At 29.0% G+C, this 16,050-nt stretch overlaps 1 protein-coding gene across 2 annotated transcripts in view; it reads right to left on the bottom strand.

The window, feature by feature from the left end:
• Positions 1–982: 982 nt before the first annotated feature.
• LOC129963409 (uncharacterized) overlaps positions 983–16,050 on the bottom strand; it is a 156,989-nt gene continuing 141,921 nt past the window's right edge. The window contains exons 6-8 of one of the 2 annotated variants that reach the window (XM_056077761.1): positions 7,123–7,344; positions 4,426–4,653; positions 983–1,654 (exon numbers count right to left, since the gene is read on the bottom strand). In XM_056077761.1, coding sequence (XP_055933736.1) covers positions 1,619–1,654; positions 4,426–4,653; positions 7,123–7,344 — 486 coding nt within the window. In that variant the 3' untranslated portion in view covers positions 983–1,618. The remainder of the gene's footprint in view (positions 1,655–4,425; positions 4,654–7,122; positions 7,345–16,050) is intronic. The other variant, XM_056077763.1, reaches the window with a different exon arrangement.

The following is a 16,050-nucleotide window of genomic DNA, read 5'->3' as shown; positions in this document are numbered from 1 at the left end:
AAATGAATTTCTGAAAATTATTTATTCTTATGAATTCGTAAGAATAATATTTATATTGAGTTATAAGTTGTGATTTAGACGGAAATTGAATTTTTAAGCTCTTATTAAGCAATTGTTGCTCATACTAACGATGCATGAACTTTGCCTTAATTAACAAATAATTTATTTCGTTTCATAAAAATCTTTATCAGCATGTATAAAGATTGCTCCGATTTATAGTAGAATGACAATTAACTGAATTCAAAAATTCTTTCTAACACCGTGGGCGCGGTTTAATGCGATCGCAATTATTTCTATTATTTTTTATATCATCAAAATCCTCTGTTCTCGAACCGACGTATTCAAATATATACAAAGAAATTAGTTTAGTATGTTCATTATTTATTAGATTTAAAGTAGAAAATCGACCTCTTTCACTTTCAAACAGCGTTATTAATTGACGTTCATCAAATGTCTTTTTTCTTTTATAAGGAAATATTTTAGAGACATTTTTCCCTTGGAAGAGGGTTCACACGCTTTTGTCTGGATTAGAGCTACATGTAATATACATTTCTTAAAGCCAAAGAATATAATTTAATAAAGAGTTAAGTCTTTCTCTAAAAAAGAGAATAGAACCAAGATTAATATGACTGCTAAGAAAATAAAAATAGAAAATAATGGACTATAAATAAAATAAATTCAATAACTGAGTCAAAATCTTGAAAATAACAATAAATGATTTCTAAATAGTTTGAAAATAAGTTAATAATTAATAATCAAAAATTAGGATACCGTGGTATTTGACATATTAAAAATTTTTTTTGTTGTTTCCTAAGGATATCACTCAAAAAAATCCAGACTAATATAAATATTTCTTAAAAGATAATCTTTTTCAGAAAGTTCGATATTTTAGATTTGATGTATTTTTAAGTTCACATTAAAATATGACATATGGATTTTAGTTTTTTTTTCAAAGCAAGTAAATAATGATGCTAATTTTTTTCAATGTTTTGTTGAAAATATAAATTATCGATTGGTTGCTGCTTGTGCTTAGGAAGATTATTATTTGCAGTACTATTCTATTAAATGAAATACAATATATTACAAATTAACAATTTTTTTGTTATAAAAACATACGCCTCGATACTTTGAAAGAAAATCACATATACTTTCAAATTAAAGAAGAAAAAACAATTTCTTAGCTGCCATTTCAATTCGGCCACTATAATATGTAATTCATGCTAATAAAAATCTAACGATTCTATTTTTAAAATATGAATTTCAAAATTTATCGATCAAAAAATTACGTGAGCCTTATTGAAAGAATAACAATAAGTTCATATTGCCTGTCATACAATTTTTTTGTGTGTCTTTTTAACAATAAAGTTTTCCATTTTGGCCTTGGTAAAAGTAGAAATCGGAGTCTGGCAATTTTATTTTGAGCAGATCTATTCAGTATAGCAATACTATCCCTATAAGAAAATTTGATCTGCAGGGTGATAGATAAAGGTATAGTATAAAAAGAAAATAAGATTCGTCCATTCCTATGGAAACACTTTCAATAACCCACTTTCTGGAAATGTATGAAGAATGTTCCTATTATTTGTTCTCTGAATTCAGAAACAGCAATTTTCGAAAATCAGTTGAAATCCGATTTTCTTCTTCCGGAACGTTCCTAAAAAAATAGAATAGAAAATTATTTTTGTTTCTTGACATTCACTTGAGAGAAACGCTTACAAAACTATTTTCCAAAAATATAGATATACCATTGACATTTCAATAAAATAATATTATAGAAACTAGAGTTTTATTTTATGTGCTGAAAACGTAAGTTTTTATTTTTAAGTTACCTTTGATATATATACGTAAAAATCGGATTTCACAGGAGCATGAAAACATTTAATGACAAAATTGCCTCCATTTTCATGGTTAAATACTTGCAGGAAACATCGATATTATTACAGTATTATTTTTATCTGAGATGACTAGGGCTATACTTCAAACTTTCAGATTTGTTTTGCTTTATAAAAGATTCTTTTTAAATCTATCGAAGGCTATTTTTAGTTTGTTTAGCTTGAAGTTCTGCTTTCAAAAAAAAAAAAAAAAAAAAAAAAAATCTCGCATTTCCCGTGTACGAAGTATGCAACTCAGATTCGATAAATTCTAAATTTTGACGAATCTTCATTTTTGATCTCACTAAGTATATTATTCATTTTCAGATTCGAAAACCCTCTGCACTTTTTCGCGTGCTTCAGGAGGGGTTTAATTAGTTAAAAAAGGAGTGAGAGGAAAGATGAACGGAGATGTTTAGCAATGAGGAGAACTCAGATTATCACAGATTTAGGAGACGAATTTAACCTCTCATCTTTCTGCGTACCACCTTTTGTCGAAGTTCGATAATCGAAACGTGCTAGTCTCACGATCCTGAAATGAACAGTACGAAAAACACCTTTTTGGAATAATGTCTGTCTATCTGTCTTTGAGCATGATAACGTACAAACCCTCTAAGTTAAAAGGATGAAATGTAGGCTTTCATATCAAACCTGAACAACTTCATACCAAATTTTGAACAAAATGAAGAAAAGGAAATTTGTCTGTCCAACTGTCCAAATGAAAATGATAACTGCAAAACGTAAAGAGCTAGATATTTAAAATTAGGAACACGCTTTTAACCTTTATAATGCAGATATGCATCAAATTTAGAATCGAATTCGTCCAAGAATGTACTACTATCGGTTTGTACTTTTGCATGCATGTAAGTACAATTACTACGAAACTTCAATGATTTAAGTAATTTGGTATGTGATCTTTTAAATATTCTGTTTCGTTTCAAAAGGTTCGAATGTTCTAGAATTAACACTGGAAGTCGAATCCTAAAAGAGATTCTCGAATGTTTGAGTCATTGTCTTCATTTTTGTTGCTAAGGCCAGGAGTCACGAGCAGGTGTCCATTCAGCACCATTCAAATTTTATATAAAACTATCTTCCCTACTAAAAAAATTTTCTAGGCAGAGAAGGAATATTATAGTTTCGTAATGCTTATAGTAGCTATATTACAAAGCATTTCATGGTATCAGATTTGATAGAATGAAATACATATTTAACCTTCATTTATTTCACTTCCATCTTCAATTCTACTGAAATGTTATTATTATTTTCACGTTCTGACAATTCGTACGAATATTCTTCTCTATCGCTAGAACTTTTTACAAAATTGTTCTTTTAAATATAGAAATATGAAACACAAAAATGTGTTATAATATCATAAATTTAGTTGTTTTTTTATGAAACTAGGTAAATAAATTATCTTTATAGAATTTATTTAAAATATTAAAATACATCTTTTCTTACTAAACTTTTCTTATAAATAAAAGACTCAATTTTAACAAAATTTGCATTTATTTAATATTTCTCTTTTTAATGATAAGTGATAATGATTTGATAGTTTAGGTAGGTTTAAAATGATTTGATAGTATTGTATTCCGTCAAGCATTCTTTGAAATAAAATTTCTTCAATTATCTTTTTTTCCTTGAATGATTGAATGATCTATAATTCCGGTAAGAAAAAGAATATATACATTTTTTTTTTTTTTTTTTACTGGGAAGGGAGTACAGTTTTTAAGAGTTTCCTGTCTAAAATTAAAATAGTCTCACTCAGGGTCGGATTATTACAAAGCCAAAGTTGGCAATAATGTAGAGCCCTACAACTTTAGAAGGTTCCCAGTCTTCGAGATGTTTTTGCGATTATTTTATTTTACCTTTTTATTTAATTATAAAGTCCGTGTAATTGGATTTATTCAAAATAAAATCAAGTAAAAATAATTAATAATTAAAAACAAATTAAATTTGGAATATTATTCGAGTAATAATCCTCATTAATTACCGTTTGCAAGTTTTATATTACATTATTTTATAACTCTAAAAAACGTCATGTTTTATTATTACAAGAAATGCTCTATTTTATTATTTAATATTATTCAGATTTTGTTAAGAAAAGCTCTATTTTTTACTATTTGTTTAAATTATTTTTAAATTTCATTTGTGCATTTTTTTTAAAATAAGAAATATGTTGAAATCTATTTTTTAGAATGTGATCCACAATTAAGCAGTTTCCTTTTTCAGTTTTTCAAAATTTGGAACTTAAAACTTCTTATTTAAAGATTGAATGAAATATATAAAAATTATTTGGTTTTGTGAATTTGGGAGCCAGAGATTTACATTGTAACATTGTACGTAAGAGCTTCTAGATGTCTTAACTCAGCCCTTTATCTAATAATGGGAGTTTTTTAACGGATGTTTATAGTTTAGTATTAATAATCTTATTGAAAGAAACTTATATAGTTTTAATAATGCGAATTAATAATTCACACTATAATATGTTGGGATAGAACTAGGATTCTTTGACCATTTTTACTCCACATTCATTTTTTGAAAAAAGTTTTCATACTTGCGCCACTTGAAGAAAGCTGGACTTCGTCTGGGATGTTGTTGGCGAGAAGTCTTCTGCTGTCTGCAGATTCGGAGTGGACACTACGAACGCGTGATGTGAAATGGTAGGAGTTGCAAGAGGACGTGTTGTTGATGCCAGCATGGTGCTGAGACTAGCCCTTCGACCAGGAGTGGTGAGAGTCAGGCGACGAGGTCGTCGACGTAGTTCGCCGTCCATGTCTTCGTCCTGTGACAGAAGATAATTTTTCAACTATAAATGCTTGCAGTACTCAACTTAAAAATTATTCATTTGAAAGAATAATAAAAGAAAAGGTTGCAGTTTTTTAGTATTTGAATGGCACCATGTTTGATATGGAGATATGATATTTTAAATTATAAAAATGCTCTAGCATTGAAAGATAGACAGCTATCAAATCTTTATCATACTATATCAACATCATGATTAAAAATATTATTTCTTTACAGAGACAAAAAATGTTTAAAATTCTTTTATTCTTTTTTGTGGCATGATCCTGGGGCGGATTATTAAACTGGTAAAGTAGGCAAGTGTTTAAGGGCCGCCAAAAGTTGTGGAGTTCTAAGTTCTTGATTTCTTTTATGATATTATCAGGATGAAATATTTTTGCGCTTTTATTTGATTTACAAGTGCCTAATGCATTCAAATAAAATCAAGTGTCATTTAAATTTCTAAATATCATATAAAGGATTTTTTTTCAGGTTTTCAAAAGTTACTGGGAGATTAGAACAGTCCAAATTTTTTTGTGGGTGGTTTAATAATTTACTAGGCAAACTTTTTATTACAGACTTTAGATTGTGTTAAAATAGGTGTTGTAATTCTTTTCCCTTTTATTTCAAATTGAAAAAAAAACTGTTTTGATCTTTAAAAATTTCATTTCAAATTTTTATAAGCGAAACATTAAAGCCAACTCTCTTAAAACTAATTTACATTTAAATGATACATTATCAGTTGGAATGACGAAAAGTGTCATATAATAAATAATATGATATAAATATATAATAAATGTAAAAAGTACAAGCAATTTGGATATTAAAAGAAAGCCAATAAATAATAAATGGTTTTGGAAACTGTGGAGAGGAACTGGGCCCCTAGAAGGCATGAATGCGGGCCTGGCTTGATATATGATTCCAATCGTTTATATGGCTGACACTGAAGAAATAACTCTTAAAGAAATGTTTGTTATAGCGAATACCGTGATTATACTAAAAAAAGTTAATCAATCAGAAGCAATAGATCACTGCAAAGAAAATTTAGGTTAGAATAAGATTAGAATATAGTTAAGAAAGCAGATTTTAATAATCTATGATAACCAACTCGGGAAATCGGGTAATCATAACTAGAAAAAATATATAAATAAATAATGAGAAAAAAAACAGAAAGAAAAGAAGCAAGGAATGCAAAAAAGCAAATTATTGAATATTGAAATAGGTAATTAGAAACTTCGCAACATAATAATATTTTAAGCCTGGTTCGTCTTTATTTGCCTTATTTTTAAAAATTTTATTCCTAATTATAAAGCAGCAATAACATGTTTGCAAAAAAAATAAAATAATACTTAATATCGTCGTGACGCTCTTTGATTATAAACTTAGTAATTGAAATAATAAAGAGATTATTATAGGATATTCTTAAAAAATATTTTTAATTATTAAAATTAGAGAAAAAAACGGTAATGAAATAAACCTTGTATTTTTGAAAGACTAATTTCCCCCCGAAATTAAAAAGTGATTTAAAATGCAACAACATTCTGTAAAGTTATGGAGTTAAAATGTCAATATTTCAATCAATTTTTTTTATTAAAATTGTGAAAATTTTTTTCTTGACGAGCCTTTAACTGAAAAATTAATGCCAAATTTGGCAACTTTAGATTCAGTGATCTGCCCTGTAGAATCTTTTGAACGATTTCTTGCATCAAGCAGGCCCTAGACGTAATTTACAAAATGTATCAGAGATTATAAACAGTATCTTGCTAATAAACTTTATTAAAATGTGGTATAGGACAAGATGTCTGCAATTTTTCAAGCAAAAATGACAGCATGAAAATAATTAAAGGTTCCAAATCTACATTTGAGCTCAAAAATTTGATGCAATATAAGAAAAGGTTGTGAAAATGAATTATGAAACTTTGAAACATTTTATTATAGTTCCGCTTTAAAAACATTTCTGAACAAATTATGTCTGGAATTATATTGTTTTCTGGACTACCTGGGCTTGCAAATATTTCTGAAGTTCAAAGGAGAAAAAAAGCAGCTGCTATATTTATCGATTACATACGTCAGTTTTTTTCTTTTTTTCTTTCTTTTACACATAAACATAATAAATTTCCATTTGGAAAGGTCAGTTTCCATTCGCCTTTGTAACTGAATTTTAATGGCAATATCAAATTAAGTCATTTTAATGTTGCCATTCGATAATATTTATTTCTAAATCTTTTATTAAATGGAATAAAAGCTATGAGTTATCTTTATATTGAATTGATAATATCACAATGTGTCAAAAAATGCTTGTTTTCTAACTTTATCCGCTAGAGTTATTGATTTCATTAAATACTCAAAAACCTATATTGAATAAATATAACCTGTAGAAATTATTGTTTTAAGCATTCTGAAAAAAAAAATGCGGATTGATATTATGCAGCAAAAAATCAAAGAGAGAAATCTTTCTCCTTATACTGACCTCCAGCAGGCTTACTTGATTATTAAGGACAATTCCGTCCGCCAACGATTTCCTCCTTCTGAGTTCTCTCATTAGTTCAGAAAATTCTTCCTTTAATTCATCCAGTGTTTGCAGGAGTTTGGCTTCCGAAGGTCCGCAAGACTTTGTTTCGCCAAGAAGTTTGTTCAGTTGCAGAGTTACTGCGTGGATCTCTTCTTGTACTGAATGCAGTTTCTGTTGCAACTATTAAAAAAATCATGAATAGTTTATGTATATTCTGATGTAATACAAAAAGGATGATCTGGTATATATTCACAATTTAATGCATATTTCTGTATTGTTACTCACAATAATTTATGCAAATTGCAATAGAGAGAGTATTTGTAGATGGTGATAGATAAGTTTTACAAAAAAGATAAGGATTGCGAATATTCAAAATAAGGTACTTTTCGTTTCACTGCACGCAAGTGAAAAGACCAGGACCTGCAACCAAATAAAAATAATTATGCGAATAATTGCAGACCTGCAACTCAAAAAAAAAAAAAAGTAACGTTAGATTTATATGCATGTTGACTCAAGTCTAAATTATCTTGAGACTTTTCGTTTGCGCAGGGGTAGCGCAATAGATATTAATGGTTATAGATATTAATGGAAAATCATTTCAATCGAGGATACCATTAATCTGTTACAAATAATAATAATATTAAAAACATAATTCAGTTTCTGGAAATAATTGTTTGTTTGTTCTAAAGTGTAGATGAATTTTCTGAAATAAAGTGATTTCTTATAACATGACATTACTTTGCATCGCATTCTCACATAAAATAGTTTAAAGGAATTTTTTTAGATGTTCATGAATCTAAAATCAGGCATTCACGATCATTCCACGCCAAGCAGAAGGTACCATGACACTCTATGCTAATTCATTCTTTTAGCTTATATATTTAAGGCAGACATTCACGAGCCCTCTACGTCATTATTCAACCTTGAATAAATTTTATTTACCTAAGACATTCCATTTTGGGTTACCACATTCATATGTATGTGAATATGCAGGCTAACAGACAGTCAACCTATTGAGAGATTTGATTGGGCTAACAGACAGTCAACCTATTGAGAGATTTGATTGGGCTAACAGACAGTCAACCTATTGAGAGATTTGATTGGGCTAACAGACAGTCAACCTATTGAGAGATTTGATTGATATTTGATAAAGACTTGATAAATGTCTATAATTTAAAAGATAATTCTATCTATTAATTTTTATTTATTTAGCTCTTTACATTTTACTATTTTCACGTTCAGTTTCTTTCAGACATACAAGCTTCCTCTCAATGGATTTTGTTCAAAATTTGATGAAAACAATAAAGTTTTTGTCTAAAACTTTAATAATGTATGTGACTATGAACATTTCTGAATTTTATTGATCACAAACAGACTGAAATAATTCCAAAACCTATTTTTCCGAATTCAGAGATGTTTGAACCATGGAAATTCATAAAACTTCCGAGTTTGATGTTTTTTGATGACTATAACACTTTCTCAAGAAAGTAATGTAAAAATAAAAATAAAGAAATAATAATAATAATAATAATAATAAAAACTCAGTCCCATTCAGAATTAATCAGCAACATTCTTCTAAAAGATAAAACTTTGTTTCCGCATTCTTTTTTCTTTTTTTCTCAACCCCAAATCTTACTAACCAGTTTTCTAAAACATCACATATCTATGTTTATTTAATTAAATAAAATTCTGATTCCCCCTCCTAACTAATTTTTTTTTCATTAAAACTTTTTGATTAAAAAAAAACCTATGATATTTTTAGAAGTATTTGCGATCCTGTAGTTTTTTTTTGATAATCTTTCTGTAGTGGAAAAAAATGATGAAGCCAAAAGAAAATCGAAGTTATCTCATCAGTTTAACCTACACTCAAAATCTGTTACTTTTCGAAACTCCCCTCCCCCCTCCATTTTACATACAATGCAGGACTAATCCATCATTTTAACACCTCAGGGAAGAATAGCAATTACATGCAAGAAGAAAAAAAAATAAAAATGTTTAAACAAAAACCAAATGATGAATTGAAAAACTTAGCAAGTTTGACAGCAAAATGTAAAACTTGCAAATTGTACAGTTTCCACGATGGTCCCTTCCAGCCTTAATTAAATCTATGCCATTCCATCGGATTTTTTTCGGTGCATCGTTTACATTCACAAAAAAAAAAAAAAAAAAAAAAAAATGATGGCGCCAGTGTCATTTTCGCCTTCAGCTAAGTGATTTCCCCTCCATACCTCGACATTTTTTTTTTTTAATATTAAAACTTAAATTTGACACAGGCCACTTTTTGTTCATAAAATCTTTGGTCTGCTTATTTAAATAATAAATGGAATTAGAAGAAGAATTCTGTGTGTGCCCAAAAAAGTCCTTGAAATCTGAAGTTGGGTTTCTTACGTAGCGAATATTTTATTATGATTTTTTCTTTGATTTTTCCTCAAACAGTATATAAATATTTTGAAACAGAAAAAAAAACACCCTTTATACTTGAAATGTTTGAGTATGGAGTGATTTTTTTAAATAAAAAATAACAGTTTTATAATATTGAAACTACCAATTGAAAAAAAAAAAATCTTAAATGGGTACTCAAACTTTAACAAAGAAGATTGTGTATGTGTATGTTTGGTAGAGATTGAAGATCATACAATCTCTACCAAACAGATTGTATGATCTTCATCTACCAAATTTGGCAAAATTTAAGATACTAAGAATAAGCACTTTGGGATGATGTTTTTTAAATTTAAATTAGGATTTTAATTTATCAATAATGAAGCGAAGTTTTGGTTATTGTAAAATTCAAAAAATTGTCTTTTACAGTTATACCAATTCATATATCGAAACATTTTGGCAATTTTTTAAAAACATTTTTGCATCATCTTCAAATGTAAGTTTTTTTTGTTGCAATAAAATTCAAAGCGTTTTCATTGTTTCGTCTAGTATATAAGTGCATGATTTTGTTTCATTATTAAAAGCTAAAGAAGAAAGATTCTATTTATTACTAGCCGTCTCTGGCGACCAGGTGGTCTGTCTGAGAAGTAAAAGAAGAAAAATCCTGCAATATCTTCATAAAACGTTACAAATAATGACGTTACAAATTTACAAATGATACATTAAGATGCAATTACAGATCTGCATGATTTTTTTCTTGTGCAGTTAGTAAGGAAGAAAAATATGCAGAGATTCTCAATGGGAACTGAATGGATGATGGATTACAACTTATCAATTATGATCCTCGGCCATTGGCGGTGATTTGGAGACTTGACGAAGTATTTAGCGAAGAAGATTATAAGAAGTGTTCGGTTGGTGTATAATTATCAGGCGTTTCTTTAACCTATTATATTTTGATAAAAATTTAGAATATTTTATAAATTTATGATTGAAAATATTCTTCAATTTTTAGGTTATAAAAGTACGTGTCTATAATCATATTCATATTCGTCATATTATGCTGCACCACTTTGAGAAAGGATGGAAAACAATGCAGTCATTTCGCGATCTCAACGAGCTTTTCGGTGAGGGCGCAATCAGTGAAAGTCAATGCAGGGGATTTGGTCCGTTTCAAATCTGCGATACTAGCTTGGAAGATAAGCCAAGAAAAGGTCGACCATCGGATTTCGATGATTAGGCACTTTTGGGAGCCGTGGAAGGGGATGGAGTCTTGACAACTCGAATGCTGGCCGATAACTTCAATGTAGACCATTCAACCATCGTTCGTTACCTCAAAAAGTTTGAAAAGGTATGAAATTTGTCTATATGGGTCCCACTGACATCAATAAAGCCTAACGTGTCCGAATTTTCATCGAATTGCTTCAACGAAACGAGCTGGGTCCGTTTCTGAAGGATCTCCAAGAACTGTGTATTCTTTGCGTGTGGAATCGTCTTTCAATCAAATGGGAAGCAGTTATTGAAGTAGATGATAACTACTCTCCGAATTAATCATTTAAAAATGTTACTGTTGAATTTTTATGCTCCCTTTTTCATAATAAATAGTGTTCAAGAACGCCTGATAACTATGCACCAACCCAATACAATAATTTTGTGATAGGAACCGAGATCTGTAGATCTTTCTAGAAAATTCCAATAAAATAATGTAAGAACTGTGTTCCTATCTCTATTTATTAAAAACCGAGATCTTGAAATCTTTCCAGATAATTTCACATGGCTCATAGCCTATCGGGGAAACTGCACAAACAGAGGCGCTTACAAGAGGATTGAATTCTCTCTTGAAGTATTTATCTCAATGCCAGCTAGCAGCGCTGAGCACTGTTGATAGCCATTTAATTAGCGCTGCATAAAAGCGATTTGTTGTCTGCTTATATATTGCTAATTTCTACAATTACTCTTTGTGTACATCTCAGCTGTGTTTTTGTTACATATACTTGGAGTTTTTCTTGGAATAAAGCATCGTTTTTTAATATCGTATTGTTATACATTCATCGTATACCCTCCTCCGAATGATTTTCCATAACATTATTCTCATATATTGCAACCGAGTCAGATTTCTTGATATGTCCTTTAAATATTATTTTGACCAACAGCAGAACTGATTTTCTCTTTTGAGTTTTTTTAAATTCATATATTTATTTTTTAATTCATATATATATTTATTTTATTCATATCAGTTTACTTCAAATAGGATCGAAACATATCATGAAAAGTATTCGAAAACAAAATAAAACAAAATTTAAATTAAAATTAAATCTATGATCATAAATTTCAAGTTATCATGTGAAAACATTATTATCTTTTAAGTAATTGTTTGTTTTAATTAATTTGTCACTAACCAGTTTGAACCGGCACGACCGATAGTTATAGACCGATATAGCACAACCGATTTTGAGATGAAATAATAGCTATGATGTCATAGTTCTAAGTCAACCTTTTAAAAACGCATCTGCTGTCAAAGAAGCATATGTAATAATAATGCAATACTGGTAAAAGCAGGTAAACCTTTTAAAAACGCATCTGCTTTCAAAGAAGCATACATAATAATAATAATGCAATGCTGATAAAAGCAGGTAAAAAATATTAAAAGATGATGATGCAAATTGCCATTTATGCTTTATTCACTGCCTATGCGATTTCGAGCTTCAATATTCATTGCCTACGTGATTTAGAGCTTCAACCCCCCCCCCCCCCCAACCAAAACAATATCATGTTCTCACATGATAAAATGGAAGGTTTAAATAATTGGAATGTAAATTTTTCAGATATTAAAACCTTCTTTTTCTTTTTACAATTCATTATTCCCTAATCGTTTGGAGACTAAGGTATTCAATTTTTTCAACTGATTTTGAATTATGGACGAAAACAACCCAGCTGTCTAAAGTTTTGATTATCCTCCAATAGTTTTAAGATTACCGTAAAAAATAAACTTAAAAAAAAAGAAATTTAAAATTTATATTAATGGGCACATTTTAAAGACGGCACATTATTTTTAATAGTTAAATTATTTTAAGCAGTAAATGTTTTAACCCTGAAAACATACAAAATAACCTTGCTAAAATTAATTAATTAACAAGTTTAATCGTGTTTGGGATTTCACTTAATTTATTCCTATTCTTGAGCACATTATTCCCTTTCAAATTCCTGAAAACTCCATGCAATTGAGATGGCCCCGGGATCATAAGAATGCTTTCAGCGAATTGAAGTTCCAAATAATTTTCCCATTTACTGATGCCTTAGAAGATCTCTGAAAGCTGAATTATGATTTAGGATTGCATTGGAATATTTGAGAATATTAATCATTTTACCTTATAATGGAAGCAAATTTTTAAAATTCAAGTGATTTTTGAGGTTATTGCATTTGAAAGAGTTCGGAGAAACATGGAAAAGGAATAAAGGATTTACTGAATAGAACTGAAGGCAAAAAGAGTGAATTAGAATGTAAACACTTATTCTGCTGCGATTCAAGCAATTATGGGAGAAACATACTTTTTATTTGAAAAAGATTTATCTGTGTATTTATTGCTGTTTAAAACGACTACTTATAAAAATATTGTGAACTAATAAATTTATAAGTAGTTATAGTTATTCAAATATGCCAGAAAAATATTTAAAAAGCTAAGGAAATGTTAATTCCTGGATTATAAAATATAACAGACATGGTTTTAAAAATGACATTCGTTTCTGCAGATGTAGTTATTGTTTTTAAAATTAATTCAGTGAAGCCAATGCTTGTTCCTCATTTGATATTCTGATATAAGTAAAGTCCTTTCACTCCATTGTCAGAAATGATATTGATATTAGAGACTATTTGAGAGCTAAATATATATACCTTCCCTTCTTTGTTAAAATAACCAGATTGAGTTGATTTTTATCAAATCAGTCTAGTAGTTGAATTGATTTCTATCAAATCTATCTAGTAGTTGAGATGATCTCTATCCAATACATCTAATACTTGAGTTGATTTCTATCTAATCTGTCTAATACTTGAGTTGATTTCTGTCCAATTCATCTAGTACTTGAGTTGATTTCTATCAAATGTGTCTAGCAGTTGAGTTGCTTTCTATCCAATTCGTCTAGTCGTTGAGTTGATTTCTATCCAATACGTTTAATAGTTGAGTTTATTTCTATCAAATCTGTCTAATAGTTGTGTTGATTTCTATCAAATTGTGAAGAACTCCGCTTGTGCTAAGTCTTCTTTTCTTCCCAACCGATAATTTAAAAACGCAAAAAGCTAGATAGATTGCATATGGTTTTACGAAATTATAGTATCGGATTCGAACAAAATTCCTCAAAGAATCGATTGTCTATTGATTTATATATTTATGTCTTGATTTATCCATTTGAAAAATCGCAACGCATTATGAAACTGTTTGACCATAGCTACCGACAAAGTTCAGAGAATTTGCGAACCAATTTACATTATTAATGTAACAGATATAATAACATGGATAAAATGAGTCATCAATGACTTAAAAAAATTTCCGGTTTAACTGTTATTATAATTTTAATAAGAAGTAGACAACCAATATTTTAGAGATAATTGGATTTTGTACATTATAATACTTTATAAAAATAATTTTTCGGTAAAAAAAAAATACTATATTGTTACAAACCTATAATTTTATTTCCCAGTGCGAAAGTGTCATCATAAGAAAGAAACAGATAACTGTAAAGCAGTCTTTCTTATGATGACACTATTCGCATTGGGAAGCAAAATTACAAGTTTGTAACAATATATATATATATATATGAAAAGATTTTAATCTTGAGCAACTCCAGGTGTATCAACTAGTAATATATAAAAATGAATAAAACAGATTATAATGCAAGGAATGTTATGGTTTTCCTATTAAGAAGCAAAATAGCAAGTTTGAACTTCGGTTCGAAATGCAGTATGATAATGTTTTAGGTAGGATTCTATAAAACGATCCTTCCTGCTAAATGCCAATGCACCCACATTCAGAGCTGGCGAGCTATGCCTCCCCCTAGCTCCTGCCATTGGCGCTTTTGACCATGCTATCCTATTTTATTTTGGCTTATTTTTGACTTCCTATCTCCTCTAATACCTTATATGTTAAATCCCCATGTATAACATATAAGAATAGATGTGTTTAAACATGAGCAATTTTCTAAAATTAATCTCATTCCTAACTTTCGACTGATTGATTGATTTTTTTTAAGTCAAGAACCAATATTTCGGTGTTAAATTAGTGTTAATTTAAAATACAGCAAAATTACTCATTAAAAACAACAAGGAGATACAAATTTAAAGGAACAAAGTGAAAATAAGTAATAAATATTATGCATGAAATTGATGTCAAGTAAAAATGAAAACACATTAACATGAAAAAGTTCGCCAATTATATCTTCCAAATTTCGATAATCTCTTCCGAAATATTTTATTCTTAGAAAGTGGTACTTAGGGCATTCACATACGATATGCCGAACAGAAAGTCGAACAGAATGCCTAGTTTTCGAAGTTTTTGTATCAAACAATCTGTCCTATAAAGTATTAAATGTGAACACAATCCAAACAAGTGCCTGACATTTCAATCAAAAATTAATTTAAAATTTAAAAGATTATTTTATTTTGAATATCAGAGATCTTCAAAATACTTTTTTCATAGGTTCTACTTTCTATAATGGAAAAGAAAAATAGACAAATACATGTTATCTTTCGTTAAATTATTAGAACAATTATTAGAAAATACGAATTTGTTAAATTATTAGTACAATTATTTGAAAACACGAATTTATTAAATTATTAGAAAAAATTAAAACTTTTTATATAAATTTCTGGTAGAATATTGGCCCTTTTACCCCATACTATTGGCTCTTTTATTAAAACATTCCAAAAGTTATTATAACAGAAATAACGATATGAAAAGCAGAAATATCCACAAAGGCTCCAGGAATCCATAATACAGAGTAGAAAAGGTTAGCTATTTAGCCCATTCATTGGTCCGAAAGGACTGGAAGATTCCATTTAATGACTTCCTTACCAATTAAAACGAAAATTGCTCATCTGGTCTTTGATCCTTTTGAACTCAGGTCGGCCATTTTCTTTTGTGAGCAGTTCTCTCTTTTCGCCGAAATAATTAGAATAACACGGTAAAAGAATAATCGTGGAGGGCGGTAATGATGTGATGTTCTTTTGGAATTGAGTTGTTCTTTCTTATTAGCAGATTAAAAAGAATAATTTGAATCGTTAGGACTGAGGAGAATTAATGCGATTCACTAATAATATTTTTATTTCCTTAAGTTTTGAAAATGAGCTTAAGTTTGAACTGAATATGTTGTGCAGAAAATAAAAATAAATCTTTATTGTTCGTCTTTCCTTTGAAGATATATGTTCTCGAAGTATATTTTTAATGTTATGTTCCATATATGACACATAAAATCTTTTTGCTGTTTCCTCATTTCTAGTAACCTCATTGTTCATCCTTT

The sequence above is a fragment of the Argiope bruennichi genome, chromosome 3 (genome assembly GCF_947563725.1).
Source record: "Argiope bruennichi chromosome 3, qqArgBrue1.1, whole genome shotgun sequence".
NCBI classification, from domain to species: Eukaryota; Metazoa; Arthropoda; class Arachnida; order Araneae; family Araneidae; genus Argiope; species Argiope bruennichi.
The sequence above is the reverse complement of the archived record's forward strand: the minus strand, read 5'-3'. Positions and strand labels throughout refer to the sequence as shown.